At 38.1% G+C, this 14,309-nt stretch overlaps 1 protein-coding gene across 1 annotated transcript; it reads left to right on the forward strand.

Moving 5' to 3' along the window:
• Positions 1–494: 494 nt before the first annotated feature.
• On the forward strand, positions 495–1,707 carry LOC140821656 (uncharacterized). Its single transcript, XM_073182190.1, has 2 exons — positions 495–784; positions 890–1,707. The coding sequence occupies exons 1-2, from the start codon at positions 512–514 to the stop codon at positions 1,346–1,348; spliced, it is 732 nt and encodes a 243-aa protein (XP_073038291.1). The 5' UTR covers positions 495–511; the 3' UTR covers positions 1,349–1,707.
• Positions 1,708–14,309: the final 12,602 nt, after the last annotated feature.

Below are 14,309 nucleotides of genomic sequence, written 5' to 3' on the forward strand. Positions count from 1 at the left end.
GTTAAGTGATAAAAATTCTAGTGATTAAATATTAGTCTCTGTGGGATCGATACTTGGACTCATCGTCCATTTACTATAACTTGACCTAGTCCGCTTGCTAGATTTGTTCCCAACCGAAATACTCGGTCAAGTTTTTGGCGCCGTTGCCGGGGACTAATTTATTTAATATTCGAATAAATTACTTATTTGATACTAGACATTTTTTCGAATTTTTTTTCTATTTTATTTGATTTATTTTTATTTTATTGCGAGGTACTTCAAGATGGATCATCGAGGAGTGTTCACGAATTTTGCACAACAGTACTCGGAACCATTCTATGCTGCTTGGGGGAGATTCAATGATCTTGCAAACAACTTTCGGTTTCACGATTCGTCAAACTACACTCTTATTCACATTTTCTATTTTGGTTTGGATGAGGCAACTAGAAGTTGGGTAAATTATGGAGCATTGGCAACTGGTAGTCACTTATTTGATAGAGAATACAGCAGTGCGATGCACTTGTTAAATGATATGGCAGATTTCGACTACCACTGGCATTGTGATCCTTCACTGCAGGGTTGGAGTCACCAATATCCTCCACAATTTTGCCCCGATTTTGTAAACCAACCATTTGAGCAACAAGAAGAGCGTAGTGCACATTTAGATGAAATCATAGCCCAGTGGAAGAAGATGGTCAACTCTTTGTGTTTCATCGATGAACAGATTGAGCTTCTAATGCAACCAGTGTCCGAAATCAACCAAGAGGACGAAGCGATTTTTGTCGATCAATTAATGACCAATCAGGTATGGGTGAATGATGACAACTCAAACAATAAAGGTTTCGAGAGTGATTCAAATCATGTAGAAATTTCATCTGAATCTGATCTTCCACAAGTATTTGAGCTGAAGGAAGAAGAATTCTTCGAGGAATCTATATGCAAAGATGAGGCAGAAGTGGAGTTGGAAGAATCCCTATGCAAAGATGAGGCAGAAGTGGAGCTGGAGGAAGAAGAATTCTTCGAGGAATCCATACGCAAAGATGAGGCAGAAGTGAAGTTGGAGGATTTAGAAGAACACAAGTCGAAGGATTTGAACTCATATATGGTCTTAACATATATTCCACCAGCAGATTCTTTATTTCCATCAACGCAAACTCAAGAATATTACATCCTTTACGAGCTTTATCATGGATTGGATTGTTCTTCCCCTAATAATCAATTTTTGCCAAGTGTTGTTGGAGCGACGAGCTTACAATGTCAATATCATGCCAAGCTTGAGGGCACACATAATCAAGACCCATATGTAATATCGTATGATACTTACTATGGGCGGAAGCCGCTATTTGAAGGCTGCTTCTCCATTATCTAGCTATAGACAATCAATTTAGCGCTTGCTGGGAGGCAACCCAGTGAATTATTTTATTTTATTTCGTTTTATTTTATTTTATTATTAATTTTTTTTTTACTTTTTCAGTCTGTTAGTTTAATTCTCTGTGATTTTAGTGTGTGTAGGGAATATTGGAATGAAGTAAGATGCCTTAGACTTTGGAAAAGCTAAACTGTTGAAATAAAAGATTTCCAGCACTGAGGAATTCTACCATCCCCATGTAGCACTCCATGGAATTTAAAGCAACACTGTCAGGGAAGTGCTCTCTTACTATTCTACATCCAACTTTTATATTCTTTTTGAATAGCATGACACTGAGGACAGTGTAAATCTAAGTGTGGGGGGGAATTTGTATTTGGTTTCACAACACTTAGCATGTGCTTAAATGTTTAATCCTCGAACATGAAATTTTTTTTTTCTTTGGTTATTCTTTGAGAAACCGCACTTGTGATTACATGACACACTAATTGATTTTCTAGATTTTTGATCACTCGAGAGATTGAATCACACCTATAATTGATTGAGATGAGCTGTAGTTGTAGCCGAAGGATTTGAGCACAAACTAGTTTTGTATCATATTTTGAGACATAATCTATGCACTTTAGGTCATACTTATATGAATTAATCGTGAATTGGTAAAAGGTGAGCTCATGAAAAAAAAAAAGAAAAGAAAAAATCGAAAAAAAAAAGAGAAACAAAAGAAACAATCTAGAACTTTTCTGATTATCTTTCGAGGCGAAAATACGGAGGAGAATGACTTAGGGATGATTTAGGCGATTTTTGGACCGTTTGAGCCTTTCGAGCCTACCAAATGCATCATTCATACCCCTAGTATCCCCTTTTGAGCCTAATAAATCGAATGGAGTGTGTCAAAGACATACAATTAGCCCCCATTCGAATTCTTTCAAAATCCCACATCAACTACCCAATTTAGCATATACACTATTCCTCTACCTTAATTTTGAGAGTAATAAACCCCTTTAGCTCTTTAAAATTTTTAATAACTCCCATGTGTTGATATTTGATAAGAAAAAGTTGGAGGAGTTTGAAAAAAATCATGAATAAAGTGAAGGGGATTGATGAAAAAAATATATGTAATGAAAAAAGAAAAGATGGAGGAATGTTGCATGATGTGATGATTGAAAAACCTAAAACAGAATGTCGTTGATGATTGAACAAATATGAAGGAAGAGAAAAAAATATGGGGGAATATGAATAAAAGTAGAAGGAAGATGAAAAAAAGATGGAGGAATGATGAAATTCAATGAGGAGGAAAATAAGAGATGAAGGAATGCACTGAAGGAATAATTGTTTATTTTCTCTCATTTTGAATCTCCCTACCTTTATTGTAGCCGTGAGCCGTGGCCTAACATTATAAGCTTGAAAAGACCTATTGACCGGGTCATATTCCTCCAACATTTAGTGGAGAAAGGTATGAAATACAAGCTTATGGAAAGTTTCTTTAAAAAAAAAAAATTCAGAAAAATATGAGCACTCCTTGAACTAAAACACCTTTGAGGAATATGAGTTTTGACTTCCACACTACACACGTCTCATTATCTTGATCTTTGCTAGTGAATGCTTGAGTTTTAAAGTTGCAACGAAAGTGAATTTTATGATTTTCGAATTGTGATCTTTTGATTGAGTGTGATGGAATTTGGTTGGTTGAAAAGTGTTGATTGTGTCAATTTTGTGGTGAATCATTGAGTATTCGTCGGTTATATTTTTATTCTCTTATTTGTTCGAGGACGAACAAAGGCTTAAGTGTGGGGGAATTGATAAGCCCAAATGTTATAGAGATTTAGGGATTTTATTTGTGCTTATCTAGATTTTTTATCCCTAATTATGTGCTTAATCTAATTAATAATTGTAGATTTGAATAAAATGTGAAAAGTGTTTAAATTGAGAGATAATATAAATTTACTTGATTTCAAAGGGAACAAAATATCAGAAAAAGGAAATTAAATACTCTTATATTCTATTCCTTGATGATATTGAAATCTTGGAAAAATCTATGTAAATCTGTATAAATATCTTATCTACACTTTCTTTTACAGAGATGGGCTTAAAAAGGAAAAGAAGGAGGAGGCCCATTAAGAAGAATAAAAGGGCAGAAACGTAGAGAAGAAAAGGAGGCGCACAAAAGAGAAAATATCAGCGCGGAAGAGAGAGGCAGAGGAGAGAAGCGTACAGAAAAGGAGGCAGAGGAGAGAGAAAGAAAGAGAACAGAATACCACACGGAAGAAGAACACCAGGGAGAAGGAAGAGAGAGGAGAGAAGCGTGCAGAAGAGAGAGACAAAGAAGGAAGGAGAGGGAACGGAAGTGCAGAAAAAAGGAATAGCAGAACAACGCGGAAGAAGGAAAAGAAGGGAGGAAGAAGGAAGGCAAAACCAGCGAGGAATTCCTCACACACACTACAAATCACTGAGAATTCCTTCCACTCATTCTTTATTTTGTTTTCTTCTATGAACTTAAATATGTGTTCTCACTTTTCTTTTGAATTCATGGAATAATTTTCTTTAGGCTAAGAACACAATAGGACCAAACAATACTTTATTTGATATTTGTTTTATTTTCATTATATTATTTTTCTTGATTTTAATTATTTATTAATGTTAGTTTAATATTTCTTGTTAATAGCCTGATCAACTATTTACATGTATGTTGATTAATCACGACTCGGAAGATGATTGATTAAATATAGCAACAAAGACGTCATCAACACATGGTTAAACTGACTAGAAATAGTATTCGGTTTCAGTGGGCGGTTTTAGGTGAAAACTGAAATTCCACGAAGATTTAATGCATTTAAATCTAATTAAATTCAATTAGAAATAATTGGACTGTTAGACTTAAATAGGTTTATTAACTCGAGGAATCGTTTAATAAATAAAATTGGGGATTTCACCGTGATTGTCATGAATTAAATAATTAATTGGATTTTAACACGTGTCAATATAGTAGAGTTTGGTACCGTTGTGTGTCTTAGTTATTTATTTGAATTTGAATCCCTCCTTGATATTTGAATCCCTCGTTTTTAATTGCAATTATTTTATTTAAAGTTTAGATTAATAATCCACGTATCATCTTTTTATTTATTTTGTCTAGCTTAAGTTAAGTGATAAAAATTCTAGTAATTAAATATTAGTCTCTGTGGGATCGATACTTGGACTCATCGTCCATTTACTATAACTTGACCTAGTCCGCTTGCTAGATTTGTTCCCAACGTATCATCTTCAAGCCTTGATTTCGTTGCAAAATTTTGTTCTCATGCGGTTAGAAATCAATCTCAATATAATATCTTGTAGTTGCTACACAAAATCGTAACCATAGCTCGGATACCACTTGAAAGCGGATCGGTTACGGTGACCGGAAGCGCAACGGAATTTTAAAATTTCGAATTTTAAGGGAAAAATTTTCGGCCACCATCAAATAATTGTGTAGCAAATACAACAAACACCAAATATCATACATAGGGTGTTAGAAATAGTTTTACCTATCAACCTCTTGAGGTTGATGAATGGCTCCAACTAAGGTGTAAACACCTTAGCTCTTGAAGGTAGACAATCTACAAGCTTCACCTTTCTTTTGGACTCCTTTCTTCCAATCAAGCCCACCACCAACTAGGTAGATCCACCTTACACTTGCACTAGAAAATGTATGGCATTTTTCTTTGAGAAGTGAGTGTTTTTCTTCAACAATTGAAGAACACAAAATGAGGGAAAATTGGAGAGAATCCCCTTGAGAAATTTCGGCCATGCTCTTGTCAAGACAAGGGAGAATGAGTTGTCTTGGACTTGCAAAAAGCAAAAGACAAAAGTAGCATGCCAAGCCTTGGAGATTGAAAAAGTTGTCTCCCAACCCTTCACCTCCCATGCATACATATTATATGGTTTTTAATCAAATTAAAAACTTTGGACTAAATTTAATCATCTCAAACATATTTGAGACTAATTAAATATTACTTGAATTTACTCAAGTCCCACTAGTTAAATAATTATTTAATTGAGCTCTACAAGACTCAATATTATTTAATTAATTCAACACTTGAATTAATTTAATTATTTGGACTCTACTAGGTACACTAGTGTTTAATTAATTCAACACTTGAATTAATTTAATTTAGTCCATAATAATGTTTATGAAAATCACAATTTTCAAATACATTATTTATTTGGCCAACCTTTTAATTTTAGAAACACTTCCTCAAATTAAAAGTTACATTCTCTCATAGAAGTCAAACTTCTATTTTTCCTTTCGCCTATAAACTCATTTATAAGCCGTTCAACACATTGAACTATTTTCTCTTTTATAGAAGTCACACTTCTAATTTTCCTTACGCTTATAAACTCCTTTATAAGCCGTTCAACACATTGAACTTATTTTAATTCTCAACGGGATCTACAAAGCTAGTACTTGTGTGGCCCTCAATGGTTAATTGATACAACTAGCCGTGGGTTCGCATCTCCATGTGATTCGGACTAAACATGTCCTTATATGAGCATACCCCAATTGCTCCATTCTTATTTATCAACTCCTTGATAATAACAACGTCAGAACTCAAGTCTGATAGTACCCAACCAATCATGTTAAACGCCTAGCAGCATCGCTTACATGATTCTCTAGGTATCAAATGATAGTGCCTGCAAGAACCATTCTATTATGGTTAGCGTACAGTACGCTCCCTTCAACTCATATATCCCGACCGATTCGACAACCATTGGTTTATCGAGAGTTGTCAATGAATCGATACTATGTGTCATGTCGTAGTTGCATCGATGGTGTAATCTATGAAACCCCTTTCATAATTACAACCATACTCTGGCCAGAGATTTCAAACTACATATACATGAAACCACATAGGATATCCATACCCGTAGGTAAGCGGTGAATCCCCGACTACAATGCATCGACTCCTATATGTTTCGACATAACACCCAACATTGCCACCTGATGACCCCTTGAGAGTCGGTAAACAAGTCAAAGTGAAACGCTAGCACATAGAGTCTCAATGTTGTCCCGTGTCATAAGGACTAATGGTGTACAACCATAAACTAGGACTTTTCCACTCGATAAGTGAGAACCACTTGGAAAGTCCTTTAATGGAGGGTTGTTCAGTGCACTCTACCAAGAGCACCTATCTGCATGCTCGGACATCACAATGTCCCCTACCAATGAAACATGGTACTCACATCGCAGATACTAGTCTCTAACTCGAGCGGCCTATATCCTTCTTAGTGGCGGCTGAATCGACTAGGAACCGTTTAGAATATACAGTATTACAAATATGAGTTTCATGATACTCATCATATGAGCATCTCATATTCTTTCTACTATTTGTATATTCAAGGGCTTTATCTATGCAACTAGCATGGGTATACAGATAAAGATGTGCCAAAATAATAATATCAAATATTACTAAAACAAAGATTGCTTATACATAGAGTTTCATTGTGAACACTCGGCCAACACTTGGCTCGACGGGCACCTACTCTAACAATCTCCCACTTGCACTAGAGCCAACTACCCATATGCTTTAAACCCATTGATTCGCGATGCTTGTCGAATAATGGTCCAGGTAAAGGCTTAGCTAGTGGATCAACAACATTGTCTGCGGAGCCGACTTTGTCGATAGACACTTCTCTTTCCACAATCTCTCCGAGGATGTGGTACTTTCTCAATACTTGTTTGGACTTCTGATGAGACCTTGGCTCCTTTGCTTGAGCTAAAGCTCCTGTGTTGTCACACAACACCGAGATAGGAGCAACTCCATTAGGAATGACGTCCAACTCTTAGACGAAATTCCTTATCCAAACAGCCTCCCTTCCTGCATCTGATGCAGCAATGTATTCGGCCTCTGTGCTGGAATCCGCAGTATTGTCTTGCTTGGAACTCTTCCAAGAGACAGCAGAACCATTGAGCATGAATACAAATCCAGAGGTTGACTTCGAGTCATCGATATCGCTTTGGAAGCTAGAGTCGGTATAGCCTTCCAATTTTAGTTCTCCACCCCATAGACCAAAAACAACTTATTGGTCCTTCTCAAATACTTGAGGATGTCCTTCACAGCTTTCCAGTGTGGAAGACCAGGGTTCGATTGATATCTACTCACTACACTTAGTGCAAAAACTACGTCAGGACGTGTAGATATCATCCCTTACATGATGCTACCAATTGCCGAAGCATACGGAATGTGTGTCATCGCCACTATATCTGCATCAGTCTTGGGAGACAGACTTGGATAGGGACACGCCATGACACATTGGTAGATGTCCTCTCATGGACTCACCCATCGAGAACCGCTTCACGATGGTATCAATGTATGTGGACTGGGTGAGATCAAGCAATCTTTTCGATCTATCTCTATAGATCTATATTCCCAATACAAAAGATGCTTGACCCAAGTCCTGCATCGAGAACTTACTCGCTAACCATATCTTAGTTGATTGCAACATTCCTACATCATTCCCAATGAGTAGAATGTCATCATCATAAAGCACCAAGAATGTCACAACACTCCCACTGACCTTCTTATACACATAGGGTTCCTCAGGATTCTTAGTAAATCAAACTCTTTGATTGTACTATCGAATCTGAGGTTCCAACTCCTAGATGCCTTCTTTAGACCATAAATAGATCTCTGAAGTTTGCATACCATATGCGCACTTCCGATGGATGTAAACCCTCCAAGTTTGAGACATGTATTCATGTAAATCTCTTCCTTAATATCCCCATTAAGAAAGGCTGTCCTGACATCCATCTGCCATATCTCATAGTCATACTATGCAGCTATGGCTAGCAAAATCCTTATGGACTTGAACATTGCAACTGGTGAAAAGGTTTCCTCAAAGTCAACTCCTTGTCTTTGAGTATATCTTTTTGCCACCAATCGCACCTTGAAGGTCAATACCTTCCCATCCGTCCCAAGTCCCTATGGGAACCTTTCCCTCAAGTGGATCTATAAGATCCCACACTTGGTTCGGATGCATGGAATTCATCTCAGATTCCATAGCTTCAAGCCATATCGATGAATCGGCATCAGATAACGCTTCCTTGAAGGTCCTTGGATCACATCCATGGTTAGGCTCATCATGGCCCTCTTCAAGAAGCAGACCTTACCTCATAGGTGGTCTCGAGACTCTCTCGGATTTTCTAGGAGCTTGTATCTCCTCTCTTGGCTCTTCGGGTGTGGGTTCTTCAATTGTGGGTGTCTCTCGAACCTCTTCGAGTTCTATCATCTCCCTTTTCTATCCAATAGAAATTCCTTTTCAAAAAGGGTCTCATTCCTAGAAACAAACACTTTTGTTTCTTGGGGATGATAGAAGTAGTAACCAATCGAATTCATTGGATATCCCTCAAAGTAGCATAAAATGGATCGACTATCCAATTTATCTCCCACTACCTGCTTCATAAGCAGGACACCTCCATATTCTAAGATAAGAATACTTAGGAGGCTTACCCATCCATATCTCATATGGTGTATGCCTTTGAATGGACATTTAGTGGAATATCTTTCAATTTTAAGTTATAGAGATCGTTTTCAAGTTCACCAGTACCAATCAAACATTCATTCATGTAAATGTTGCAAACACCTTTGCAAAATAAACAAGAATATCCATTTTTATCACAATAGAAATGGAAACAATGTTTTTACAAAATTAGGTACAAACAAAACATCTCATCAAATTAACTTAAAACTATTGTTCAACAATAAGTAAACATCTTCAACAGCGATGGTAGCAACTCTTGCTCCATTGCCCATCCTCTAGAAGGTCACACCTTCCTTAAGCTTTCTACTTCTTCCCATCACCTTGTAACTCATTACAGAGATGTGAGTCACAACCGGTATCTAATACCCAAGAAGTAGAGTTAATTGAAATGTTTACTTCAATTTAGAACATACCGTTTCCAGAACTCTTTTGGGCCAGATATTCCTTGCAATTTCCCCTCCAATGTCCAGGCTTCTTGCAGTGATGACAAACATCACTAGTCTTGTCAGCCTTAACTGGTGTGGCTGCCACAACGGGATTCGGGGATTGCCTCATCAAGGGCACGTTCTTCTTGGGACGTTGGAAAGAACTCTTCTTTCCCTTCCCATGTGGATCAATCTTCGTACCAGATGAAGAACCCACATAAAGAACCAACTTCTCTTTCTTGATGTTGATTCAAATGTAACAAGCATATTCACCAACTCTTCAAGTGTGGGGACCCGGGCTCTAATTCTTTTTCTTGAGATTAAATGGATCATTATTCTAAAACGTGGGTCAATTTTTCGCTTTACATTTAATCAAATGTAATTAAATAAGTAACAATCTTTATTTCATTTAAAACATACAAACATAATATACATGTCTTATTCTGTATGTTCTCAACTAACCAGTATTAAACGACAGTACATAATAAAAGACAACTACTGGTCCATCTGCTACGCCCGTGATCTCCACGCTAACACGATCATCTCTGTCTCGACCCAGATCCTGCCCCACCTGTTGTTATGCACACATACAGACATAACAACAGCCGGAAAACCGCTGAGAACAAATCCCAGTATAAACATGTATACATGCAATAAAACAATCTAAAACATGAAACATGCTAATATGAATGTCATTCATATATAATCATGCAATGCGAGTCTAATCATGTCTAGATGCGACTCGACTAGAACTCTAGGGATCCCGTTGTGAATAAGACGTCACTGACTGTCACCTACCCTACCAATCGTGGTGCTGTACGTCTTATTCCTAGATTTCGGCCTGATCTATATCCACGTCTACAAAGGGGCGGTGATCTTCCCCTGAGCTGAGATATCGCCGAACATCTAGTAGTCTGCCTGATCTCCAGACTGCCCTATCTTAATGCATGAATACAAAATCTGTAAACAAGCATAATGCAATGCTACATTATCTGTAAACAAAGCATAGCAAGATCTGCATACAAGTTCTATAAACAAATCTATAAACAATCATAATCATATCTAGATATAAACAATAAAACAAGTATGTGATTTTGGTTGGGAAACTCAAATGTGATCTCATTTGAGTCGTGATTCCCCAAACAAAACATGTACTATACCTTTCGTCGCACAATCGCTGTCACAGTCGTCAAGACGAATCTGAAATGGAAATGTTGATACACAATCTATCAATCTTTAATCTAATCAACACCTATCCAAGTCAATACTTGATTTCGGTACAATTTGACGGCATAACGACGTAATTCTCGATACCGGTCAATCAAATTCTCAACACATATCAACACTATCTCATTCTCAATCATTCTCATTCATAATCCACTACAATATTCATCCAAAACACAATAATTCTATCCCAACAATTCATAAACCATACTGAAATTCATAGGAAATGCATATGTTATCCTTTCTTTGATCCGTTTACAAATATATCATGCTCAATATGCCAAGAACACAATATAACTATCATATTCTCATTTTCCAAACATCTGAATTTCGAAACTTGTTGAAATTACATAAAACTTACATCACTTTGTAGCCAATACCGAGAGGATCTCAAAACCGAAATCGGATTTGAATTTGGATGCTTAAATCTTACAAAAGCAAACTTTGAAAGTGAAAGAGAATTTGGAAGCTTTCCTCCTCTGAATTCTCGGACCCTTCTGCTGAAACTGAAGCAAGAATCGAGAAAATTCTATATATACTTTGCATGATTTGATACACATGGCTCATCCTTTGAAGCACACGTCTCGCGCATATGCGCGGCATTACTCGCGCATGTGCGCGAGACCTACTGTCTCGGCAGATTTAACACTCGCGCATATGCGCCACTCAACTCGCGCATATGCGCCCATGTTTCTGGACGCTCCGCGCATATGCGCCACTACTCTCGCGCATATGCGCCAATGCTACTGGAGGTATCGCGCATATGCGCGCATTGTCTCGCGCATGTGCGCCGAGGCTACTGGAATTTACGCGCATGTGCGCGCATCTCTTCGCGCATGTGCGCTGGAGCTTCGACCTTACACATTATTTTGATTATCTTTCACATCTTTATTGTACATTTTCCTTTCTTTTCTAGTCCAATAAAATACATCTACAATCATCTTAATTATCAACAAATCCATCTGATTATGATAACTAAATCTTCGAGCCTTACATTTCTCCCCCTCTAAGAAATGATTTCGTCCTCGAAATTGTAGATGATCAATTAAAGTACAACAAGATGCAATACAAGCAAAAGTAAACAATTACATACATCATGTAAATAACTCGGGATATCTTTGTCTCATGATTATCTCTGTCTCCCAAGTCGCTTCCTCAACGCCATGACGACTCCACTGAACTTTAACAAGTGGAATATTCTTCGTTCTGAGCTTCTTTTCTTTCCGATCAAGAATCAGTATCGGTTGTTCCACATAGCTCAATGTCTGATCAAGTTCAGCTTCGTCAAGTTGAATTACATGAGAAATTTCTGGCATATATCTTCGTAACATCGATACATGAAACACGTCATGTATTCCGGATAGAGAAGGAGGAAGTGCAAGTCGATAAGCTCGATCGCCAATCTTCTCAAGAATCTCGTAAGGACCAATGTATCGAGGATATAGTTTCCCGCGTTTGCCAAATCTTACAACGCCTCTGAAAGGGGAAATCTTTAAGAATACTCTATCTCCGGCCTCGAATACTAACGGTCTACGTCTGATATTGGCGTACTTTGCTTGTCGATCTTGTGCTGTCTTCATCCTCTTCTGAATGAGTTTCACCTTCTCTGTCATGTCACGAATCATATCTGGCCCAAGTTCCGGTACCTCTGAGACGTCATCCCAGTATAGCGGAGATCTGCACTTCTTACCATATAAAGCTTCAAACGGTGCCATCTCAATGCTCGTCTGATAGCTATTATTGTAAGAGAATTCGCAAAGAGGTAGGGAATCTTGCCAACTAATGCCAAAATCTAGCACAACGGCTCTCAACATATCCTCTAGAGTCTGGATAGTCAGTTCTGACTGTCTGTCTGTCTGAGGATGATAAGCAGTACTCAGGTGTAATGTCGTACCTAGAGCCTGCTGTAAGCTGTGCCAAAAGTGAGAAGTGAATCGTGGATCACGATCTGATACGATATACTTTGGCACTCCATGCAATCTGACTACCTCTCGAATATATATCTCCGCCATCTGATCTTGTCTATACGTCATTCTGTATGGAATGAAACAAGCAGATTTGGTTAATCTATCAATAATTACCCAAATCGCATCACAGCCTCGGGATGATCGAGGTAACTTCGTCACGAAATCCATGGAAATGTGGACCCATTTCCATTCTGGAATAGATAAACTCTGAAGTAAACCTCCCGGCTTCTTTCTTTCCGCTTTTACCTGTTGGCAGTTCAAACACTTAGACACATATTCTGCGATGTCTGACTTCATCTGTTTCCACCAGAACTGTGTCTTCAGATCATTATACATCTTCCTGCCACCAGGATGAATGCTGAACCGACTACAATGTGCCTCAGACATAATCTGATGCTTCAAATCTGAAATATCTGGCACAACAAGACGGTTATTGACGTACAATACATGATCACGTACCTGATATTCTGATACATGTCCTGCTCTGACCATCTGAATCGATCTTTGTACATTGTGATCGGTTCGTTGAGCTTCTTTAATCCTCCTGATCAAGTCCGGCTCAATTTGAATAGCAGCAAGTCGTAGTGGCTTCTTATCTGTATCAAATGCTAATCCCGAGAAACAGCAATTTTCAACTAACTTTGTAACACCTATCGTCGATAAGGACAAGGCACATACCTTTCGACTCAAGGCATCTGCTGCTGCGTTTGACTTCCCTGGATAATATTTGATTTCACAGTCAAAGTCTTTCAGAAGATCTAGCCATCTACACTGCCTCATATTCAGTTCTGATTGAGAAAATAGGTACTTTAAGCTCTTATGATCGGAAAATATCTCAAATTTTTATCCGTAGAGATAATGACGCCAAATCTTTAATGCAAATACGATAGCCGCCAATTCCAGATCGTGAATGGGGTATCGGATCTCGTGTGGCTTCAATTGTCTCGAGGCGTATGCGACCACATGACCTTGTTGCATAAGAACACATCCCAAACCTCTGTGAGAGGCATCACAATATACAACGAAATCACCCGTACCTGAAGGTATCGTCAACACTGGAGCACTAGTTAGCCTTTTCTTCAGTTCTAGGAAGCTAGACTCGCACTCCTCTGACCAAACAAATGGTGCATTCTTTTGCGTCAATTGAGTTATTGGCTTGGCAATACTCCAGAAATCTTTGATAAATCTTCTGTAGTATCCGGCTAAGCCCATGAAACTGCATATTTCTGGTACAGAAGTCGGTCTCGACCAACTGATAACAGCTTCCACTTTACTTGGATCTACAGAAATACCATCTCCAGAAATGATATGTCCTAAGAAGACAACTCGATTCAACCAAAACTCACACTTTGACAATTTAGCATACAGTTGCTCGTTTCTCAACGTCTGCAAGACAATTCTGAGATGCTCTGCATGCTCATTTCTGTTCTTCGAATACACCAAAATATCATCGATGAAAACAATAACAAATTCATCAAAATATCTCTGAAATACTTGGTTCATCAAACCCATAAATACCGCAGGAGCATTGGTTAAACCAAAAGGCATGACAATAAATTCGTAATGTCCATACCTGGTTCGAAATGCTGTCTTTGGTATGTCTATATCTCGAACTCTAAGCTGATGATACCCAGAACGCAAATCAATCTTCGAATACACGGAGGATCCCTGCAACTGATCAAATAAATCATCAATCCTAGGCAAAGGATATTTATTCTTGATCGTTGCCTTGTTCAGTTGCCTGTAATCAATACATAAACGCATCGAACCATCTTTCTTTCGCACAAATAGCACCGGAGCGTCCCAAGGAGATACACTAGGTCTGATATACCCCTT

Source organism: Primulina eburnea, unplaced genomic scaffold, assembly GCF_022965805.1.
Source record: "Primulina eburnea isolate SZY01 unplaced genomic scaffold, ASM2296580v1 ctg675, whole genome shotgun sequence".
NCBI classification, from domain to species: domain Eukaryota; kingdom Viridiplantae; phylum Streptophyta; class Magnoliopsida; order Lamiales; family Gesneriaceae; genus Primulina; species Primulina eburnea.

What these genes read in the sequence shown, in the direction of transcription:
- LOC140821656 (XM_073182190.1), top strand. Translation starts at nt 512, where the DNA reads ATGGCAGATTTCGACTACCACTGGCATTGTGATCCTTCACTGCAGGGT. An exon ending in ATCAATTAATGACCAATCAG is followed by an intron (nt 785 to 889) that starts GTATGGGTGAAT and finishes TTTGAGCTGAAG; the next exon opens with GAAGAAGAATTCTTCGAGGA.